The sequence below is a fragment of the Magnolia sinica genome, chromosome 1, assembly GCF_029962835.1.
Source record: "Magnolia sinica isolate HGM2019 chromosome 1, MsV1, whole genome shotgun sequence".
NCBI lineage: Eukaryota > Viridiplantae > Streptophyta > Magnoliopsida > Magnoliales > Magnoliaceae > Magnolia > Magnolia sinica.
In genome coordinates, this window is record NC_080573.1 from 137,354,661 (window position 1) to 137,376,863 (window position 22,203).

General features: G+C 39.4%; 1 protein-coding gene across 1 annotated transcript; it reads right to left on the reverse strand.

Moving 5' to 3' along the window:
• Nucleotides 1-125: 125 nt before the first annotated feature.
• LOC131220137 (linoleate 13S-lipoxygenase 2-1, chloroplastic-like) lies at nucleotides 126-20,781 on the reverse strand. Its single transcript, XM_058215111.1, has 9 exons — nucleotides 20,395-20,781; nucleotides 7,655-7,923; nucleotides 4,355-4,592; nucleotides 3,301-3,627; nucleotides 3,111-3,196; nucleotides 2,608-2,718; nucleotides 1,973-2,274; nucleotides 1,489-1,755; nucleotides 126-1,034 (listed from the first exon to the last, which is right to left on the reverse strand). Exons 1-9 carry the CDS (start codon nucleotides 20,735-20,737, stop codon nucleotides 275-277), a joined length of 2,703 nt encoding a protein of 900 aa, XP_058071094.1. The 5' UTR covers nucleotides 20,738-20,781; the 3' UTR covers nucleotides 126-274.
• Nucleotides 20,782-22,203: the final 1,422 nt, after the last annotated feature.

Consider the following 22,203-nt stretch of genomic DNA (forward strand, 5'->3'; position numbering starts at 1 on the left):
CCACCGATGTATTACATGGCGTGGCACCGATGAAATCCACCGATATATTATATAGTGTCGCACAGAAGAAATCCTGATGACCAAAATCGCTTCAAGAGTGAAGCAGGGATGACTCAAATAGGAAATGAATAAGAGAATTCCCATTTTTATTAGACATCTCAACTCAACCCGCGCATCCTTATTGTAACATTCCTACAACAATCCATCCACGAATTCCCTATAAAAACGCATAATCTATACTCTAACTACCAAACTGCCATTCCATTTGTCAACTTCAGATTGAGATGCTGTATGGGATTCCCTTTCCTGTGCGACCAGCCTCAGAGAATGGCTTCATTAGCTCATATGGTACCACCCCAGCTCCAGTCCTGTTCCTCAGATTCATATTGCTGTTTCTCTCATCTATGATCCCCTCGATCTCTTCCATCCGTCCATGGAATTTCTCGAACGCGGCCTTGATTACAAGACTATCGGTCCATGCTGATTCTGGTAAGTTCCCCAAATACTCCTCATCAGACGAGTGAGTAGACAACACATCCAAGATAGCCATCACCAACGTCGCCTGGACCTGCGATGGGAAGCTCTCCAGCAGCATAGACTCAGGCCTCTTCCAGAACCGTTCCAGTTCGTTGCCTGACAAGTCCTCCGTTGGCATGTTGGTTCGCATGATGGAGGGCCGGTTCGGGAAATACCCACCGTAGGTGTACTGGCCGAAGTTGGTTGAGGCATGGTGGGCTGAGGCAACCCAGATGATGGTGGTCAGGACATGGATTAGGTCATCCGTGGTGTTCAAGGTTGGCCACCATGGCTCGTCTTTCTTGTCTGCATGGCCTTTGGTCCGTACATCTGCCCAAAATGCTTGGAGCTCGCTATCTGATGACACCTGGCTGTTGTCTGGGTAGTAGTGGGTCACGTAGTCGCTGACCCATTGCTTGATAGCTGACCAGATGAGAAGGCCATCATTGGCGAATGGGTAGTCTTCTATGGTCAGCTTTAGGCCATGCTCAGCCGTTGGATCTTCAACTGCCATACCCCTGGTAGTTCAATGAACGTTATCAGAAATCTCACACAAGTGCGAGAAAGACATACAAACATAAAGGCTGGAAATGGGACCCACGTGATGAAAGCATTACATCCGAAACGTCCATGGTCCTGGGCCCCACATGAGTTTCATAATATTGGTGCAAATGACCTTAGATCTAGACTTTGTAATGAGTGCACATGCCATATATTGATCTGGAGCATCCAATCAATCAACCGCAGCATGGATTGGTCATATATTCTCAACTCTTTTTTAGTTGGTCACTGGTCCATCTATCAGACTGTTGGGATGATTGGACTAGAGTGTCTTACAGCCATGATCCAGACAAGAAATGTCCCATTAATTTGGACGGTCGGGAAATATGTGGACGGTTACCAGCACATACAGAGTTTTCATTAATGACTAATTTGCCATCGATCGGAGTAGGAACCGGTCGGTTTATATACCTTCTAATCAGGTCCGCTGGTAGGGACTCCATATCAAATCTCCAAAGCTGATCATAGGCATCAGAGCTGAATTGCATGGAATACTTTTTCTGCGTAAAGGATGTCTCGATGATTCCATTGCCATTAATGAGGGCTTCACGAGCGAGCGCATTGATCTCCATAGTGTATCGGAAGTGAGGCAGCAGTAATCTATAAATAGGGTGCAATGCACTTAATTGCCGATTAGCCGCAATTATGTAAGGCTCCGTGCAACAATGAGTTCTTAGCCTGAAAAAAAATCCACGTGTTAAGCTAATGTAATTTTCTTTAATCACACACACACACACACACACACACACACACACACACATGAATCCTTGTTTTGGTTGGGATTGAGTGCACAGTACTCATGACCCAAATTGCAATTCGATTCAATGGTGTGTCCAAATGCGTCCTTAGAAGTAGAAGCCGGACCATAATGGAAGATCATGAAACCGTTAATTACCAGTGGGTGATGAGCTCGTGATAGCCGGTGTCATGAGCACACACGTGAGCCTTGGCGAATTTCCAGAGCCAGGAATCGGTGTTGTCGAAGCCAGGGGTGAACACCATCTTCCACTGGGGCTGAGTGGGTGAAGCGGGCCGTGTGAGTTCGATGGCGATGGGCCGCAGTGTGCCCTTGGGCATGAGGAAGAAGAGCGTGCGGGACCCATACAAGGTGGTCCCTTCCAGCTCTCTCACCTTGTGCACGTATGGCAAGAGCAAATCATGGTAGTCAATCACGAAGAGCTTCTTGCGCTCAAGGGCCTGCACATATTACAATTGATTCAGAGATGGTGCCCTGGCATGGATGGGCCACACGAAAAAATCGCACTATTCAGTCGATCCTAGCCATCAGTTGAGAGATTTTGCCACACATTGAATGTCGGCCATTGATTCGACTTCTACCCATTTGTAATCCTCAAGAACGCTCTAATCAGTGGCTAGGATTACGTGCAGCTACCTGTTGATAGAATAGATTTTTGTGACAGGAAATGTCGAAGGATTCCCGCTTGATGAGCGGTTTGGATCGTGCACACTTAAGCCACGCACGCACTCATATGAGTGCACTTAGCAGCACAGCTTTTAATTTATTTTTACCTCATCAGCTGTCATGTACCCCTTAATTGCACAGTTAATGAGTTCCTTTGTGATTGCAGACTCAGGTGGGCCATAGATCTTAGGGTCGAGCTTGCTCACGAATGGAAATTCCTGCACCAATTTTAAGTTCATTTCAGAACTTGCAACTATTTATAATTGAATGTGCTACATATACCCTAAACACATGCATGCATGCATGAATACATGCGTAGAAATGCATGTATGGATAGTGGGCATATAGGCTTACAGACCCAATATCCGATTTCTCATATTTTCAAGCATACATGCCGGATGTCTGCAAATATCACATTGACCAACAAGGCAAAAGACGTGTTAGTGTCGACATGGTTGTATAAATACACGTCACCTATGTTTTGGCCATGATCTGCCAAGCATGCATGGAAGTGAATGCACGCATGCCATTAAACACATAACGAAATGATACATGATACATTATGCATGAATGAATATTTGAGTGCATTGATTAGTTTAAGGAAACATACCGTAACCAATTGAATGCTGAAGGGGTTGAGGCCTGCAAGAGTCTGACGAGCGAACTCTTCATCCCTGAACCATGAGAACTTGTCTCCTACACATATCACATACACAAGGAAGCTGAGAGAGAGAGAGAGAGAGAGAGAGAGAGAGAGAGAGAGAGAGAGAGAGAGAGAGAGAGAGAGGTGGATGACATACTCTCAATCATTTCAGGGAGATCAAAGCGCAAGAGCTCCTCCCCACCCTCTTGTAGAGTCTTAACGAGCCTGGGCAGCAGCAGCTTAAAGAATCCTTTACCCTCGTTGGGTGGTGAGGGTAAGCTCAGCCCATCATCAAAGAGCGAATCAATGTCCGTGAAGTATGGAAACCCTAGCTCGCTGTCCACCAGTAGTGTCACGAGAGATGGCAACAGCGCACGCACTACCGACCTAAATGTCTTAACCGAAAAGTTCAACTGCTTCACTTCCGAGAACGCCTCGTCTCTCGGCACGTAGAAATTCCCATTCCTTGTCTCGCTCTCAGGATCTGTTCCCCACCCATGAAAAATAATCACTTCATGCTTTTTATCACCATTTCAACGCTTCTCATGACTCTGGCCCACAACCCACTTCAATTTAAGGTTCGTTTTCATCCCTCTCACCCGAAATGTCCTCCAATAGGATGGACCGTCCGGATCGTTCAGATCAAAAGAAGAGCACCCGATGCGTCAGATCGACGGTCGTTGCTGTGTCTTCCTTTGGATCCTCTTCACGGGTAATCGCTTCCCCTTCAACACGTTGTGGGTCCAGCCAATCAGATTCAGTGATTGACCCTAGAAGTGAACCACCCCATGTGATGTATGAATGACAGCCAATCCATATCCATCATACACTCCACTGAGGCATGATCTGGGTGGCCCATTTGTTGCGTTCGAGCCCCCTTCAGGTTCGCAATGGCTTTCTTTTAGGTTCCCTTCATCCAGGTGGGATGCATCAGATGTATGGATTGGATGGCGTGCACACGGAATAGTGGTTCTTACACAGTCAACGGTGGGTATCTCCCTCCCAACTCTTCCATGTGGTGTGGCCCACCTGATTTTTGGATAAGCCTTGTATTAACTGCCTCCGATGGACATATTGGGTTTCGTGCATGCATCCATCACGTGGGGCCCACTTTTGCTTGACTCCAATCAGAGCTTTGGGTGGAGTCAACTCCACGTGTGGAAGAAGTGCGTGTCTACTCATTGTACAAATACATGGATTGATCTACATACCCTTCTCCGATCTAGGCCGTCCAGTCCGGCAACGGCGTGGATAAGGGTGCTCCTTGCCACCTAGGACGGGCCTTACCAAGTCATCGCTCTCATCTGGATTCCCTAGGTCATTGTACACGTCATAGTCGTAGATTCTCTCAAAAGCCTTGCGTTCTCCCTGACCGTCGCCACGTAGGATTTCGAGCTCCTTTTCTCTCATCCGCTTTAGACCACCTGGGGTTTGTGATGGCAAGTATGACTGCACCACGCACACCCACGAAGTCGCATGAGAAGAATTTTGATAATATTGCATGAGTTTGGGTATCCATACACATGCTAACAATCAGGAGTACATATGCCATCCATGTAAAATCTAATCAGCTGTTCGATTGGTGGGGCCCATTTTGGATTAGTCATAAAACCATAAAAATTAACTAAAGAAATGCATAGCATGGATGATCCTATCCATCTAAACAGTGGCCTTCAAATTGACCGTAGGAATATTATTCGTTTAACGGTGGTTGCAACGTTTATTTTTGGCAGCGAAGTGGTAATAAAGTTACTGTTTTTTTTTGTTTTTTTTTGTTTTTTAAAGAAGCATGCGAGTTGAAAAGACAAGTTTGGCTTACCATTTTATGATTAAACTCAAATTTTAACTAATGAAATGTGTGAACAAAATTATGAATGGCTAGATGTCAGTTATGTGTGTGAAATTTATACACGTGTAGTGCATGGGTGTATAAATGACTGAATGAAAGCTTGTGAATCAATGGTGTCCATATGGACGGTTACGATTAGTAGATTATTATGAATTAATGACAACCAAACATGATGTGCACATATATTGGTGGTAATAATCAAAGTGGCTTCATGTGATTAACATGCTAACTAACATTTAATCCTATTGGTGATCTGTCTAATGGTTTTGAAACCTAGCTTTTAAAAACTATTCAGGTCCATAGACTATAGTTTCTGGCACCCTGTTGATTGGGTTTCACATGATTGCATCACCAGGATACTATTTATAATGACTCTTATTTTTCAAGTCATATAAAATCGGGACTATTTAGAAATAATAATTTATTTTTGTAATTTTTAATAAGAATCAAGCACTTAGCCTAATTGGTAAGAGTAATCTCACTGAAAGGTGAGTTTAAATAATTGATTCTTGACATCGTGAGCTTTTACCGATGAGTTTCTAACTATTTTCCTTTAAAATTTCCTATATTTTTAATATAAAAACCTTTGACCTACATAATGAATGAGATACATTGATCGTACATCCATTATTTCACTCTAAGGGACGGTGTGAAGATGAGAAGATGGTTTGCGCGCGAGTTCTCATGTTGTAGAGATTGACTTTGAGTAATCCATCCATGCCGATCTAGAACGATTTGAATCAAAGGGTTCTTATGGCCAAATCATGTCAGGGCCTCAAATCTCATAGTAATTTGACTATTGGATTAGCCATAACGATCTATAGATGTTATTGATAATGATAGACTATGTTGTAGAATAGTATAAACTAGCAATTGTAGATCTTAATAATTCGGATATAAGCAATCCTCTAGTTCTTCCTCAATTTGAGATTAAATTATTCACGGCCCTTACATTAAACCTAACATTGGAATTGATTGAATCCATAAAAGCCAAAAAATAGATGAAAAACATTGAAGTTTTTGGAAAAATGGAGTGTGTAACAGAACCTAGCCGACTTCAGTCGATCGATTGAAGTTAGCTTTCGATTGATTGAACAAGTCAAATTTTGTCTAGCAACCAATGTTAGAAATCATAAATGGTTCAATTAATCGAAGTCCTAGTTCGATCGATTGAGAGTTTCTCAAATGATCTCAATCGATCGAGGGTACTGATCGAGTATGGTAGAATCTATCTAGTGATCAAACTGAATTAAACTTAAAATATCTCAAATTATCAATGGGTGGGTTCAATCAATTGAACGTGACCAAAAGTGCAAGAGACTTAAGAAGTTAAATTCAAATTTCTTTAATTATTGGCTAATTGATCGAAAGATCGATCGAGGGCCTTCGATGTTGGTTCAATCAATTGATTGCATTGGTCAATAGTCCCCTGTTTGATTTTCATAAAAACTTAATAGACTAATAAGATCATAATGAATTAATAGTGGGTCATCTTGGATTGATCAAATGTGGACTCACTGAATGGAATAGCTAAATTAAATTCATGATTTGTTAAACCATCTTAATAGGGATTCGAATTCCAGATTCCACAGTGTACAACTATTTAACGAATTTAACTTTACTAAGAATAAGCATGGTTGCTATGATTGTCATGACTGATATAGTTATCGTGTTGCTGTGTTATCATGCTAAAATGATAATTGTTGTATGTAATATTTTGGTGTTAACTTAGAATACATTAAATTACACATCTAAACAATTATATGACGAGTAGAATTATTTACACTCGGTGTACAAGTTAAGAGCTATAACTCGAGTATGAGGATGCACACTCTGTATCCAAATTACGGGCATGACACAGTCGTTGACCAGAAGTTTTACACCAACCACGTTCTATTAGACTAATCCCTTCAATCAATTTGAACTATCCAAACTAGACAGCTACGCCAAATGCACATCTAACAATCTTGACCACTCGATCTATGATCTGCTTGCTAATTGGTGTTCTGTGCTAAACTAGGCAATCCGATCGCCGGTGCATCACCTGCTGGACTGGACGGTCCAGTTCAATGAACATGACCACCAGTGGAATAGCATACAATATTAATATAATATTACCCGAGATATGGAACTCGATGGTGGCCATGATCTCATGGAAATCCTTCTTTATTTCTCACTCTCTTCTTTTTTATTTTATTTTAATAAAAATAAAAATTTGGAATTGGAACACCGTTAACCTATTTATGTAAGGCCCCTGACCATGTTATATCTGCTTATGTGAGGCCCGAACATGAGGCGGATACAAAATTCAAATGGGCGACACCACTGCTGATAATTTGGATGGAAATGCCCATGGTTGAAACCTTCCCGGGCAACCGTAATGTTTATATGCCATCCAAGCCGTTCATATGGTGACTCCTCTCATGATAAAGGGAAAGCATGCATATCAGCCTGATCCAAAACTTCTGTGATCCGGCCCAGGTTTTGAGCTGTTCGGCTGGGCCTATTCAAATTTTTGATTATGTAAAGCCCAAGCCCTAACTAGGTGGGCCCACGAAGCTTACGGTTACAACGGATTCGTGTGTGCTGGTATTTACAAGTCCAACATATCCAATCAGTTGCTATAAATACACAAAAAAGAGGTTGAGAGTGAGATAATGACCTTATTGGTGAAGAAGATCCTCTTATCGGGGTTATCACTTTTGGCATGAACCCACGAATTGCACTTGATTGTGATTGGTCCACTAGCAAAACCAGTGAGGATTATGTCATCCATGAACATCTCCTTATGATGCTCATTAGTCACTAGAACCGCTCCAATTTCACCATAACCACCGGGGATCTCGAACTCGGCCTCGTACTTCAGTTCATCATCCTTGTGGCCCCCACATCTTGCGAATGCTTCGATTGGCTTCTTCTCCAATCCCGTCTCTTCATTAATAAGTAAAAATAAAATCCAAAAAACAATCAACGTAGAACATGTTAGGGGCCTACTAATTGATGGTTTGGATCAATAGAAATACATTCCAAACGTACGGTGGCCCTGTGCATGCCTACGGATGGTGATACTCTATTGATGGTTTGGATCAATAGAAATACAAAGGCATTAGCTCCTGCTGTTACAAGGATTGTTCATGTACACCTATAAAAGATCATGACGTTACCATCCACCATGTACGCATGGCCAATGTAACATGAGAAAACAACATCCGAGCCGTTGAAAAGGTTGTCCCCAACGTAGAGATCAGTTATAAGGTGTGACACACCTATTAACACTATCAATCACACATATAACGGCTATCTTTCTGTAATTTTTGTAGACATAGTCAATTCGACCGTTGGACCAGCTTGATTTTGTGGGATGTAAACTTCAATAGTGTGGTCCAGTGTTTTGAAAGGCTCAGATGTTGTACTTACAAGATACCTTCGCCATATAAGCAAGGCAGACAGGAACCCTACCGTCCATTGAGGTGAGTTTGAAAACTACTGTGCGTTCCGACGTTTGAGTATTGGTCCCCTCGTCGCACAAAAACGAGCATGGACTACGGCCACAAGGGTCACTTTCAGCTTGAGGATTATAGTGGGCCCCACCAAATGAGTAGTCCGTCGCGATAAGAACACAGATTACATATTGACACTATCACTAGCAATTTGCTGCTTGAGAGTGCTCTGCGAACCCTACGATGATGCAAGTATTTTAGCCACGCTGTCCATCCATTTTTTCTGCTCAATTTAGAGAATGAGCTTAAAATTGAGGTAGATCAAGATCTGTGATGGACCCAAAAAAACAACAAAATCTTGCTCTTAAAAACTTCTTAAAGCCACATAAGTTTTGATTCAAGCTGATATTTGCATTTTTCTTTCATCCATATTTTTGTTACTTAATCAAAAGTGGAAAGGTTGGATAGAAAATAACTATTACACGACTATCGGGAAATTTTTAACCGTCGGCATTCAATCACAGCTGATTTCTTTCTTGTGGTGTGCTCCACTTGTGATTTGGATTTGCCGTTTTTTGGGGTGATGATGTAAAATGAGCTGAAAAAAAATGAAAGGACTGCGGATGAGGCGCATACATAATTGCGGAGACTATGTAGCAATGGAAGCAGATTGCATATTGAGTAAACTCTATAGGGTCCACTGTGATTTACTTATTTTATCCACTCCATTTGACCCATCCATTTTACCAAATAATTTTTGGGCTTGAGCTAAAAAATGAAATATAAAAATCTTAAGTGGACCACACTATATAAAATAGTATGAATTGTACTTTTAGAGTTGAAATTTTTTTTGAGGTCATGGAAGTTTTGGATCCAGATGATATTTGTGTTTTACCTTCCTCCATGCTTTTGTGATCTTGTGAACAAGTTGGGTGACAAATAAGCATTACTGTATGCCTTGTAAATGTTTCGGGATAGAAATCATTACTCCCACTGTTTCCTATGGTATGATCCACTTGAGCTTTGAATGTGCTTCAATTTGGGCTCAACCCTCAAAATGAGGGGGGGGAAACAGATGGAAGGCACGGATAAACCACATATATTAATGGTGCGCTCAACAGAGATTACTTTGTATGATGAGACCATACTGATTAACTCAGTATGCAATCTGATTTCCATAGCAATGAGCTAAGCAGGTACATAATTGTGGGGACCACATAGTACTGTCCATTTAGCCAAATCAGCATAGGTGTTTACAGGAGATTCCTATAATTACCTAGATTACAACATGGTCGTGATTGTAATTTACCAACCTCAAGCCTATTCATCCCAATCGTGAGACGAATTATTTGATACTCTAGTTAAGCATGACACTTAATGGACACCTGTTTGTTGAAATAAGAATATATATATATATATATATATATATATCCTACTACTAATTTATCTCATAGGAACTTCCCACCAGATCGAGCTATATGGCCCTAGCGTGGTGTCTGTCAAACATCTGCCCCATCAGTTAGAGGCATCATTCTATAGAGCCATGAGCTTAAAAATGAAGTCAATCCATGACTTAGGTGGGCCACACCACATACAATAGTTAAAAAGAATTATCCTCCCATTAAAATATTTATAATAATTTGTTAATCATACTTAAATGTGGTTCACAAATTCGGCCCATCCATTACGTGTCTCACCTAGGTGAGGGGTTAGATGAAGTTTCAGCTAACATCCGAAACGCAGGTAGCTCTAGTCTTTTACGTTTTGTGTATGTCATCACATGATTTTGAATTGCATAGCACACCCGAGTTCTTCGTACACCTGATTCGTAAGAAACTCTGAAACTCAAAAGAAGAGCCATCAAATGCACGGTATTAATGTACAACACACGTCACGGTGGGTCCACGTAGCTCGACCTCACGAGAAGTTTCCCCGAGGTCGTACCATTTCCCACGTGCGTGTGTGTAAATATAATTTCGTTGAATGACACGTGTAATTTTAAATATTTGTGGGCTCCGTCGTCTCATCTGTCACATCGTTGAGGATTAAATATTTGTGGCTAGCTCGCCCGATTGTACGAATGACTATTTAATGTTACAGACGGCTGTATAGATTTCGGTACGTTCCTGCCCTCTGTTCTTCTAAAACTGACCGTATACTGAGTGAATCTGTACTCTTAACCATTTGATTTCTATCGTTTCACCTGTGAACGGTAAATAACCTGGAAATGGGTTATTATTACCGTTTCACCGGTTTGAATGTTCGTATCTGAAAACTGGTTCAAAAGTAATGGTAGCCATTTTAGAACCCCATCTTAATGTATATGATATGTATGTTCCGTCCTTCCATTTTACTAACATATTTTGAGACACGAGAAGAAATATGAGTTAAATCTAATGCTAAACTAGCCTATACCAAAAGAAACAATGCCCCATAAACTTTTTAACGGTGGGTATTTAATTCACATTTGTCTATCGCGTGGTCAACTTGGGCTTTGGATATGCCTCATTTTTTTGCTTATATCATAAATTCTCCTAACATATTAGATGAACAGTGTAGATATATTATATGCATCATGGTGGGAACTATAAATATTTCACAATATTTGCCATTTTTACATTAAAAAAAAGAAGCCCTCCAATCAAATACGGGGAAGAGTGCAGCAATTATGGAGGAAAATATTTATTACATTTCACGGGAGTATTACCCTAGGAATTATGGGCCTGTTTGATTTTCCAATTCCCAGAGAATGCCCGTGAATGGTAATAAATATTTTCCTCCTTAAATGCGGCACTCTTCTCCATAATTGATTTACGGACTTACTTTTTCCTTATAAAAATGGCAAATATTGTGAAATATTTGTGAGTCTCACCATGATGCATATAATATATTTACACCGTTCATCTATTATGTCAGATGAATTTATGATATAAGCCAAAAAAAAGCATATTCAAAGCTCAAGTAGACTACGTCATAGAAAAATGTGAATTACATACTTACCATTAAAAACTTCCTGGGGCCATTGTTTCTTTTGGTATGGGTCAGTTGAGTGTTGGATTTAACTCAATTTTCTTCTCATATCTCAAAATGTTGTGATAAAATAGATAGACGGAACAGATATATCATAAACATGAAGATGGGGTCCTAAAATAGCCACTACTACTTTTGAACTGGTTTCCAAGAAATGAAATTCCCATGAATATTCAAACGGGTGAAACGGTAATAATCACCCATTTTCAGGGTATTTGCCATTTCCAGGTGAAACGATAGAAATCAAAAAGGCCCTTAGTGGACCGAGTAAACTCTTTTGGGTTCACCATGATTTATGTATTTTATCTACTCTGTCCATCCATTTTATCAGATAATTCTATAATGTGGTATAAAAAATGAAGAATATCCAACGCTCAAATGCACCACACCGAAACAGTATGAACTAAAATTATACCATTGAAAAATTCTTAGGTGTCACAGGATTTTTAGGTTAAGATTATATTTGTTTTTCCCTTCATCTATGTCCATGTTATCTTATTAACAGGTCGACTGAAAAATATACATCACTATGGGCCTAGAAACGTTTCAACAGTGGAAATCATTATTCCCACTATTACGTGCGGTATGATCCACTTAAGAGTTGGATGTGCTTCAACTTTCGATTCAACTCCTCAGATGAGCTAAAAAGATGTATGGACGGTGCAGATAAATCACTTATATTCATGATGGCCCAATTGAGTTTACTAGTACGATAAGAGCATACGGAGTAACTCATGTAATCCGATTTCCCAATCTTTTCGTTCCGTTGAAAGCGGATTGGCTGGTGTACCACACACTAGCTATATACTTGGTGTAGGTAGGTGTCGCGCGAAGACGAGTTCTGACCGGTTCAAAGGAGATCAAATTAACGTATCTCTAAAGTGATGTATTTATTATATCCACACCGTTCATCCATTTTTAGAGATTATTTTAGAGCATTATAAAAAAAAATGAATCATATCCAAATATAAACTAGACCACACCATAAATAGCAGCGGGAATAATTATTTTCACCGTTAAAAATTTCATATGGCCTACCATAACATTTATTTTCCATCCAATCTGTTCATAAGGTCACAACATAGCTATATACTTGGATGTAGGTAGGTGTCGCAGAAGATGAGTTCAATTTCAAAGGAGATCAAATTAATGTATCCCTAAAGTGATGTATTTATTATATCCACACCGTTCATCCATTTTTAGAGATTATTTTAGAGCATTATAAAAAAAAAAAAAAAAAGAATCATATCCAAATATCAACTAGACCACACCATAAATAGTAGTGGGAATAATTATTTTCACCGTTAAAAATTTCATAGGGCCTACCATAACATTTATTTTCCATCCAATCTGTTCATAAGGTCACAAAGACCTGGATGAAGAGGAAAAACAATTTCATATTGATCCAAAACTTTTGTGACCCATAAAAGGGTTTTATTGGTAGACATTCAATCTTAATTGTTTTATGTAGTGTGGTCCATTTGATAGTTAGATCTATTTTTATTTTTTATTTTTGTCTCAACCCATAAGAAGAGCTCATCAAATGAATGAACAGTTTAGATATAACACATACCTCATGATTAGACTCATATAACTTGCTAACATTAATAGACGAACTATATAGCATGTGGTACAGCCAATCCACTTCCCGTTCCACTGATGGACCGTGCCCGTATTCCGTGGAAAGCGGATTGGCTGCAGTACCTCACACCAGCTATGTAGCTGCTGTAGCATGCTGGGTTCAAGTCCTTGCCTGGGCGGTGGACTAAGAGAGTTTCAACAAGAGGTCTTGGGTTTGAAACTCATCGTTGGTGAAATCTCACTGTGGTGTGCGCAGGTGTGTGGCAGGTGCACGTGTAAAAAAGAAAAAGAAAACAATAAGTGTTGTGCGAGCACCAACGCAACATCTGAGTTGTATGAACTGTTCAAAGGAGATCAAAGTTACATAGGATCACAGTGATGTATTTATTATATCTATATTGTTCATTGATCTTTAGGGATCATTTTAGAGCAGACCACACCACAAATATTACAACGTTTATTTTTCATCTAACCTATTTATAAGGTCACAAAGACACGAATAAAGAGGAAAGACAAATTTCATATTGATCCAAAACTTCTATGGCCCCATAAGGGTTTCAATAGGAGACGTTCAATCCCCACTACTTTTTGTAGTGTAGTCCACTTGATAGTTAGATCTATCTTATTTTTCATCCGCCAAATGGATGGACGGCTTAGATATAACACATACCTCGTACCCACAAAACTTGCCGTAGTCAACACAACAACTATATATCTGATGGGAGGTACGCCAGCCAATCCGCTTCCCGGTATTTCGTTACGGAAAGCAATGGCAAGATGCTTCAATTGAAGCCGACTGGATGGAAACGGATTGGCTACTCTCTGCCAGCAGCGAGTGGCTGGTGGTCAGTGCTCTGTGGGCCCCATCTTGATGTCAGTATTTCATCCATGCCGTCTATCTATTTTTTCATATCATTTTATGATACAAAACTAGAAATGAGATATATTACAATCTCAATGGACCACATTACAGGAAATAGTGTTGAATGAGCGTCAACCATTAAAAACCTTTTGGGGGCCATAAAAGTTTTGGATCAAGCTTATATTTGTTTTTTCCCGTCATCTGGCCTGTATGACCTAATCAACAGATTAGATGTCAAATAAACAGTACAGTGGGCCTTAGGAGGATTTTAATGGTGGATATCCAATCACTATTGTTTTCCTGTGGTGTGATCCACCTGATATTTATATCCCTCTCATTTTTACCGTTATGATAAAATGATATGTAAAAATGGATGAACGGAATGGATGAAATACATACATCATGGTAGGGCACACAGAGCACCGACCATCAGCCACGGGGCTGGTGGCAGATGGTGATCTGGTACTGCCGCCCAAGTGGCTTGAATCCGCTCCTGCTTTTTGCAACCTGATTGGGTCGGCTCATCACACGCTGCATTTAATGCGGTGTTGACAACGTTATCGATTACTCGTACCAATCGTGCAAGAAAACAGAATTTCTCCGCTTATCGCTGCTTACAACGTTACTGATTAGCATCCATCCCCATGCAGGGAAAAAATATTTTTCTATCTACTAGAGAATCCTAATTAAGTGAATTCAACGGGTGTAGGATCATAACGCATGTGTTTTTTCCACTTTCATAGTAGATTTTAGGGCTTGGTCCAAGTCTCAGGAAACGGTACATCACAAGTAGACCACACCTCAGTAAACAATAAATAAGGAGAATGAATGCCCACTATTAAAAAGAAAAAAGAAAGAAAGAAAAAAAAAAAGAGCAGCAGTGAACAAACCCTGGGGTGCAATCTGTCTCCAATAATAAAATTCCTCCACGGCAAGGGAAGCAGGATTACCCTACGCTGCATGGATAGGATGGGTGCAACAGAGGACACGGTTTGGCTAGGGACGCTGCTAATGTTCGGTGCTATGTATGCCCTACCATAATGTATGTGTTTTCTCCACGTGGTCCATCCATTTTGCCATATCATTTTAGGAATTAATCCAAAAAATAATGCAGACTAAATATAAGGTAGATCACACTACATAAAACAATAGTGATTGAATTTTAGCCATTAAAAAACCTCTACAGCCTAATGTAATGTTTATTTGACATTCAACTGTTGATTAGGTTGTGCACCTGAATGAAGGTTAAAAAACAAATATCAGTTTATAGCCCTCAATCAATTTTTAATATTAGTGTTCAATCAGCACTGTTTCTATAATGTTGTCCACTTGAGATTTAAATCTATTTTATTTTTTGGGCTCAAAAATAAAATAATCTAAAAAAATATGGAAAACATATATGAAACACATACATCATATATATATATATATATATATATATATATATATATATATATATAGGTGCCGGTGGTAGACTCTCAGGAGTTTCAACACCCGGTCAAGGGTTCGAGTATCCATAGGCGATGAAATCCCACTATCGTGTGAGTGTGTGGGGGTGTGTGTGCGTGTGTAAAAAGTATATAAAAATAAATAAATAAATATTGGCGCCTAAAGAGCACCACCTCTGGCCATTTGCAAGTCGCAACATTGCTAGGCAAGCTGGTCTGCAGATTGGGTACTAGCAGAGCGGATTAGGTGAGACCCCATCCTCTCACTCAAGATGGTGTGGTCCTTACCATGGGTTTCCATGGGGCCCAACTTGATGTATGTATTATGTATCGACGCAGTCTAATATTCCTTTTCTAGATCATTCTAGAGCATCATCCCAAAATTGAAGTAAATCCAATTATCAGGTGGACCATACCATAAGAAACAATGGTGATTGACTGTCCTACCATTAAAAACCTCTTAGGGCACACCTTAATGTTTTCGGTAGTGTTTATTTACCATCCAATCTATTGGTAAGGTCACATAAGTTTGGATGAAGGGAAAACATAAATATCAGCTTGATTCAAAACTTTGGTGGCCCATTATTGGTCAATCACCACTGTTTCTTATGGTATGGTCCACTTGATAATTGGATCTACTTCATTTTTGTGAATGATGCCCTAAAATGAACTGTAAAAATGGATGGACAACATGGATACATAATAAATGCATCAAGGTGGGCCCCATGGTAAGGGCCACACTGTCTTGGGTGAGGCTGCATCTCACCTATCTACTCTCGGTACTACCAACCAAAACCTAGCTACAGCCTAACAGTCCTCGTAGGGCTCCAAGGGCTACTCATGTATTGTTTTATTCATACTATTCATCCATTTTGACAGATCAATTTAGATGATATGCCCAAAAAGAAGATGGTTTAAAAGCTCAAGTGGCTCAAACCACATGAAGTAGTGGTGACAGTGGTGCTCACTGTTGAAACCTATGGTGACCGTGGCACTAATGTAGAGCGGGTTGTGGACACGTCGTATCCAAAATGGATCAGAAAAGGCCCGATCGCAAGCAGAAGCGATTAGGACCATGAGAACCCTAAAATATGCATATCTCGCAAACCAGAATGAGTTATTCAATGCACCATATATATGATTTTGGGATAGGAGAAGCTACTTTAGCTTCTCCTACTTTAGCTATGAATAACCAGAATGAGTTATTCAAAGGCCCGATCGCAAGCGGAAGCGATCAGGACCATCAGAACCCTAAAATATGCATATCTCGTAAATCAGAATGAGTTATTCAATACACCATATATATGATTTTGGGGTAGGAGAAGCTACTTTAGCCATGATTCATAGCTCAAGGGGCAAGCTAAGTGAAGATATCTCGTTTCAACATTGAGATCTTGGTATCGATTTCCTAGTGGGGGTCGCTAACATGGAGTGTGTACTGACAGTGGGGTGTACTAATAAGCTAATCCAAAAAAAAAAAAAAAAGAAGTTACTTTAGCCAACCAACTGCACTATGTTGGGTTGCTCATGCTACGTGTGTGAGATTGCATTAGATTGACGGTCAAAAATCCATTTTATTTTCATTTTAATATTTATGATAAGTTTTAGTTCGATCATAACTTTTGATCCATTGTGTTTTAGGAGTTGTGTCCAACATGAAAAAGGCTTGGAAAAATTAGGATAATAACATGATTAGGCGAAATTGGACATTTACTATTTTTAGCCATAAACCATCAAGTCTAGGAGAAATAATGACTGGTTATAAAGAGTAAGTTTACTATTTATAGCAAGTCATGAATTTTAAGGATTTTAATTGAGTTTGATTTTGAATCTTTGTCCTAGGTTTGGTATCACTATTTAAAGGGCTGCAAATTCGTTTTTATCATCAATCATTGAAAATTTAAATTTTAAAATTTTATTTCAAATTTCTTATTTTTTCCCGTAGACTTTGAAAGAAGTTCCATGAATTCAAAGTAATTATTCCCTTGAAAAAGATGATGATCGAACTCATCATGCCCAGCCCTATGTCACGCTTACACCATTGAAACCTTCTTAAAGCCCACCGTGAAGAAAAACATAAATATTAACCTCATCAAAAACTTTTCGTTGGTAGGTATTCAATCCCCACAGTTTCATGTGTTCGACTCAATTCTTGATATGCTTCTTTTTTGGGCTCATCACTTAAAATGGTGTGTCAACATGGATAAATACGTAATCACAGTGGCCCCACATCCCCTTCCGAGTGGTACTGAATCAGCGTCCCACCAGAGAAGTGGCAAAAAACACGAATATCAGCTTGGCCCAAAACCTCTATACCCTCGAGAAATTTTTAACGGTGAACATTCAAACTCGATTGTTTCCCGTGGTGTACTCCCTTTGAGCTTTAGATCCACCACATCTTTGGGCACACGCCCTAAAATGAGACAGTGAAACGGATGGACAGAATGGATGTAGCACACCATCACGGTGGCCCCTATGAAGCTTTATACAGCTGGGGCTGCATGAATTCTTGCGTCCTCTATCGGCAGGTGTATATTTTTGGAACAGAAGAAAATATAAAAAATAGGGTTGAGAAGGAAACGGAACGGATTGGCTACTCCCCCTGACACCAGCCCCGGAGCTGGTGGTCGGTGCTCTGTGGGCCCATCATGATGTATGTGTTTCATCCATTCCGTCTATCTATTTTTCTAGATCAATTTATAGTAATACACAAAAAATGAGGTATATCCCAATCTCAAGTGGACCACATTACAGGAAACAGTGTTGAATAAACTTTGACCGTTAAAAAATTTTTGGGGGCCATAAAAGTATTGGATCAAGTTGATCTTTGTTTTATCCCTTCATCTGGGTCTTTATGACCTAATAAACGGATTGGATTTCAAATAAACAGTACATTAGGCCTTAGGAGGATTTAAATGATGGATATCCAATCACTATTTTTTTCCTGTGGTGTGATCCATTTGAGATTTTTATCCCTCTCATTTTTGGTATAAAGACATAAAATGATATTTTAAAATGGATGAACGGAATGGATGAAACACATACATCATGATGGGGCCCACAGAACACCGACCACCAGCTCCGGGGCTGGTGTCAGGGGGAGTAGCCAATCCGTTTCCGGTTGATGGTTACATAGTAATGTGGTGCGATTTGATTGGCTGCAGGTCACAATCAAATATGCATCCTGAATTTTCAAACGTGTAAGGGTCATATCTAACACAGATACAATGTTCAATCAAATCCCTCCACATGGCTGCTTGTCTATGGTGGCAGTACTCAGCCAAGTCCTCACCATTCATGTACTGTAGATGAACTGATGGAAGCAGATTGCATGATGAGTCTTTAGCCCCTAATGGCAGTACTGTGGGCGGGCTTGTATCAGTTTATCCAAGCCGTCTATCCCTCTTCTCGTTATTTTTAGGCATGAACACGAAAAAATGAGGCAAATCCAACTCTCAAGTGGACCACACCAAATAATAAGCTTGGTTGCATTAAATGCATAGAACATTAAATGCAATAGTCACGTGTGGTGTGCTTCATTTTAGTGTTAGATCTGCTCCTTTTTTAGCTCACGCCGGAAAATGACCTGCAAAAATGGATGGACAGCTTGGATAAATAGATACATGACGGTGGGCACCCGCTCGTAGAACTCCCCATTCGTGGGTAGAGAGAAATCGGACTGCGTACTGAGTTACTCCTCTCATCATACTGAGTAAACTTTGTTGGCCTACCTCGAATGTATCTGATCTATTCATGCTGTCCATATATGGTGTCCATCCATTTTTCCATCTTATTTAAGCGATTGAGACCAAAATTTAAGCATACCCAAATATCAAGTAGACCATAGCATTGAAAACAGTTGGAATAATGACTTCCACCGTTGAAACCTTTCTACAAACCATAGTGATGTTTATTTCTCATCCAGCCTGTTCATGATTTCACACAGACATGGATGAAGGCAAAACACAAATACAAGTTTGATCCAAAACTTCTGTGGCCCCCAAGAAATTTTCAACGGCAAATGTTCAATCACACTGTTTCCTATAGTGTGGTCTACTTGAGGTTTAGATATACTTCATTTTTAAGCTCAAGCCCTAAAATTATTTGTTAAAATTGATGGACGGAATGGATAAAATACATAAATCATAGTAGACCCCACAGAGTTTACTCAGCACGCTTAGTGTACTGAGTTACTCAGTACGCAATCCGCTCCCGGCTAGGAGAGGGGCGGTGTAGGGCGCAATCCACCTCCTGCCAAATGACCTGCCAGTACGAAGGTATGTGCTCCAGGGGCCACCATGCTGCATGTTTCCATACCGTCCATTCCTTTTGTCATCTCACTAAAATGACATGGCCAAAAGGGATGCATCTCGTGGAGTTAAAAGCAAACTAAAATATTTTCAAACATTCTAATTAATATATATTTTAACTTCCAAAAAATAAATCTTTTCCTTCCAAAGAAATTAATATAATACCAGATATTGATACAGTACTCTAAAAACGAAAAAAAAAAAAACTAGACTGAGTTGACTCAACCAGATTTCAACAAGAAGAAAAACTTAACCTGGTCACAACTCGCTAGAAACCTGGGAAAAGTCGAAGGAAAAAAAAGAAAAAAAGAAAAAAAAAAGAAAAAAGAAAGAAAGAAACAAAAAAAAAAAAAAAAAAAAAACTCTCAAACGCTCTAAAAGGTCTCGGGCAAAATTCATAAAAGGTTCTGATAAACTCATCCGAGTTTACATGTCGACTCAAACATGACAGTGTTTCCGTCAAGTCGGAGTTCCCATTATGTTTTCTTATTTTCTAATATCATTGCTGACATTTGAAAGTAATTTCTCCAAAATTCACCTCAAACCAAGTAACAAAGATGAAAATGTTTTCCATTTATGCCAAAGAAGCCCCGGACGGATTATAAAAGTTCTCAACATTAGCCTAAAACATGATTTATTTCCTTTTTTGCCTTCTTGAAAATTGGTAAAATGGCATTTATTAGAGAAAATATGTATTTTCCAAATCTCTTCTTCCCTGTAATACTACTTACTTGGATCAAGCTCGGCGCTGACAAGCTCAAGTAGAAGCGTTCTGCCTAACAAATCAGTAATAACATCGAGCCCGCGGGTCAGGCCAAGGTTAGAAAAGAAACCACCAACGGTTGGCTTCACGGTGACTACGGCCTTAATGGAGGTCGATTTCTCTTGGGTGCTTACGACTGCCTGGATGTTGTTTGAAACCGCGAAAATTTGGCCGTTCATCTTAGTCTGGCAAGGGAAAGTCGACAGTGATCGAACAGATATCATGGGGCTTCCTTGGCCAGGAATTGAGAACCTGGGCAAGGCCATGGTGGAGGGAGCATGGTTGGATTGGTTCAGCTGGGGCTTGACCATCTTGGCTATTGTTAGAAGGATGGGGTGTGCCTTGCAGCTGTTCTATCCATGCACTCCTTTTATAGAGGAAGGATTCTATTCAGGGGTAAAAATAAAAGATAAAAATAATAACATAATAAAAGTGTCTATTGGTTTCATGTGAAAAATGCGTGAGTAGCATTTAGCCTTAAGCTTATACTCATGCACATGTCAGCTAATGAACACGCCTCAACCGAGAGCGGATTAGGTGTGCCTTGTGGAAATCTAGGATTAGCAATATAAGAGATTTAATGGATGAAAATCACTTCTAATACAAACAAGCAAATCATCAAACTTGTAGGATGCAAGAAACACCGAAAATTTGTATGTGAAAAACCTTTTAATGTGAAGGAAAAATCCACGAGACCTAGTCCATTACAAATTTACTATAATAGAAATAATAAAAGTACAATCGTATATAAGAGACTTCTCTTAAATACTCAAATTACATCACCTAGAGGTGAATTAGAAGCAACATGAAAGATAGAATTTATTTATTTATTCTATTTTTCCTCACACTTTCACTTCTCATATCTAAATCCACACCTTATTTATAATAGAGGGGTCACCACATTACACTTTGCTCCCATGCCTCATAAGTGATGTCTGAATTCTTCTTATATAATCTTACTGTCATAAATTTGTCATGCATATGCTTCACGTGTGAAGCAAATAGAGTCCTAAGGCAGTGAAATTCCACTAAGGCGTGAGTGTGTGGGTGTATGTGCGCGTGTGTGAAAAATAAAAAATAAAAAAAATAGAGTCCTAACCCTTCACTATAAAAGATGCAGTGACTTGCATGTGAAGTAATAATAATAAAAAAAAAGAAATCTAAAACTCACGAGTCATAAAAAGATTTAAAGCCAAATTCATTGCTATTAATGTTGGAATTGAAGCTTTAGCTTCTTCACATGTGCACATCTCAGGTTGAGACTCGTGCTATCACTTTTATTCATAGATGAGATATTTTGCATATAAGCCAGACCTATAGTTAGAATATCATTCCTTAGATGTATGTTTAGATGGTTTAAATAATGAATGGTTTAGATTTTTAAACAGTAGTTCACATGGTAGATAACTCAACAATCCAAACAGTATGGTTCACATGGTAGATAACTCAACAATCCAAACAGTATGGTTCGTAATTGAATTGTTTTGATTGGTTAGACCATATATTAGGAAGTGGGTCATGAGCTGAAGTCTTCCGACAATTTAAATTGATGTGAGGATACATTATCTAGTTAACGAATGTGTCTAAAATGAGATTTGAATGGTCTAGTTTGGTGAAGTGTTTGAAGTTATGACATTAGCTACTTCTCTTTAACATAATCTCAATAAATTATTATTTTTAAAAAAAGTAGCATAGGTTGTTAGACCTTCTATATTTCTTCTAACATTTAAAAAAAAAAAAAAAACTTTTGTTTATATTTTCTGCATATGTGTCACGT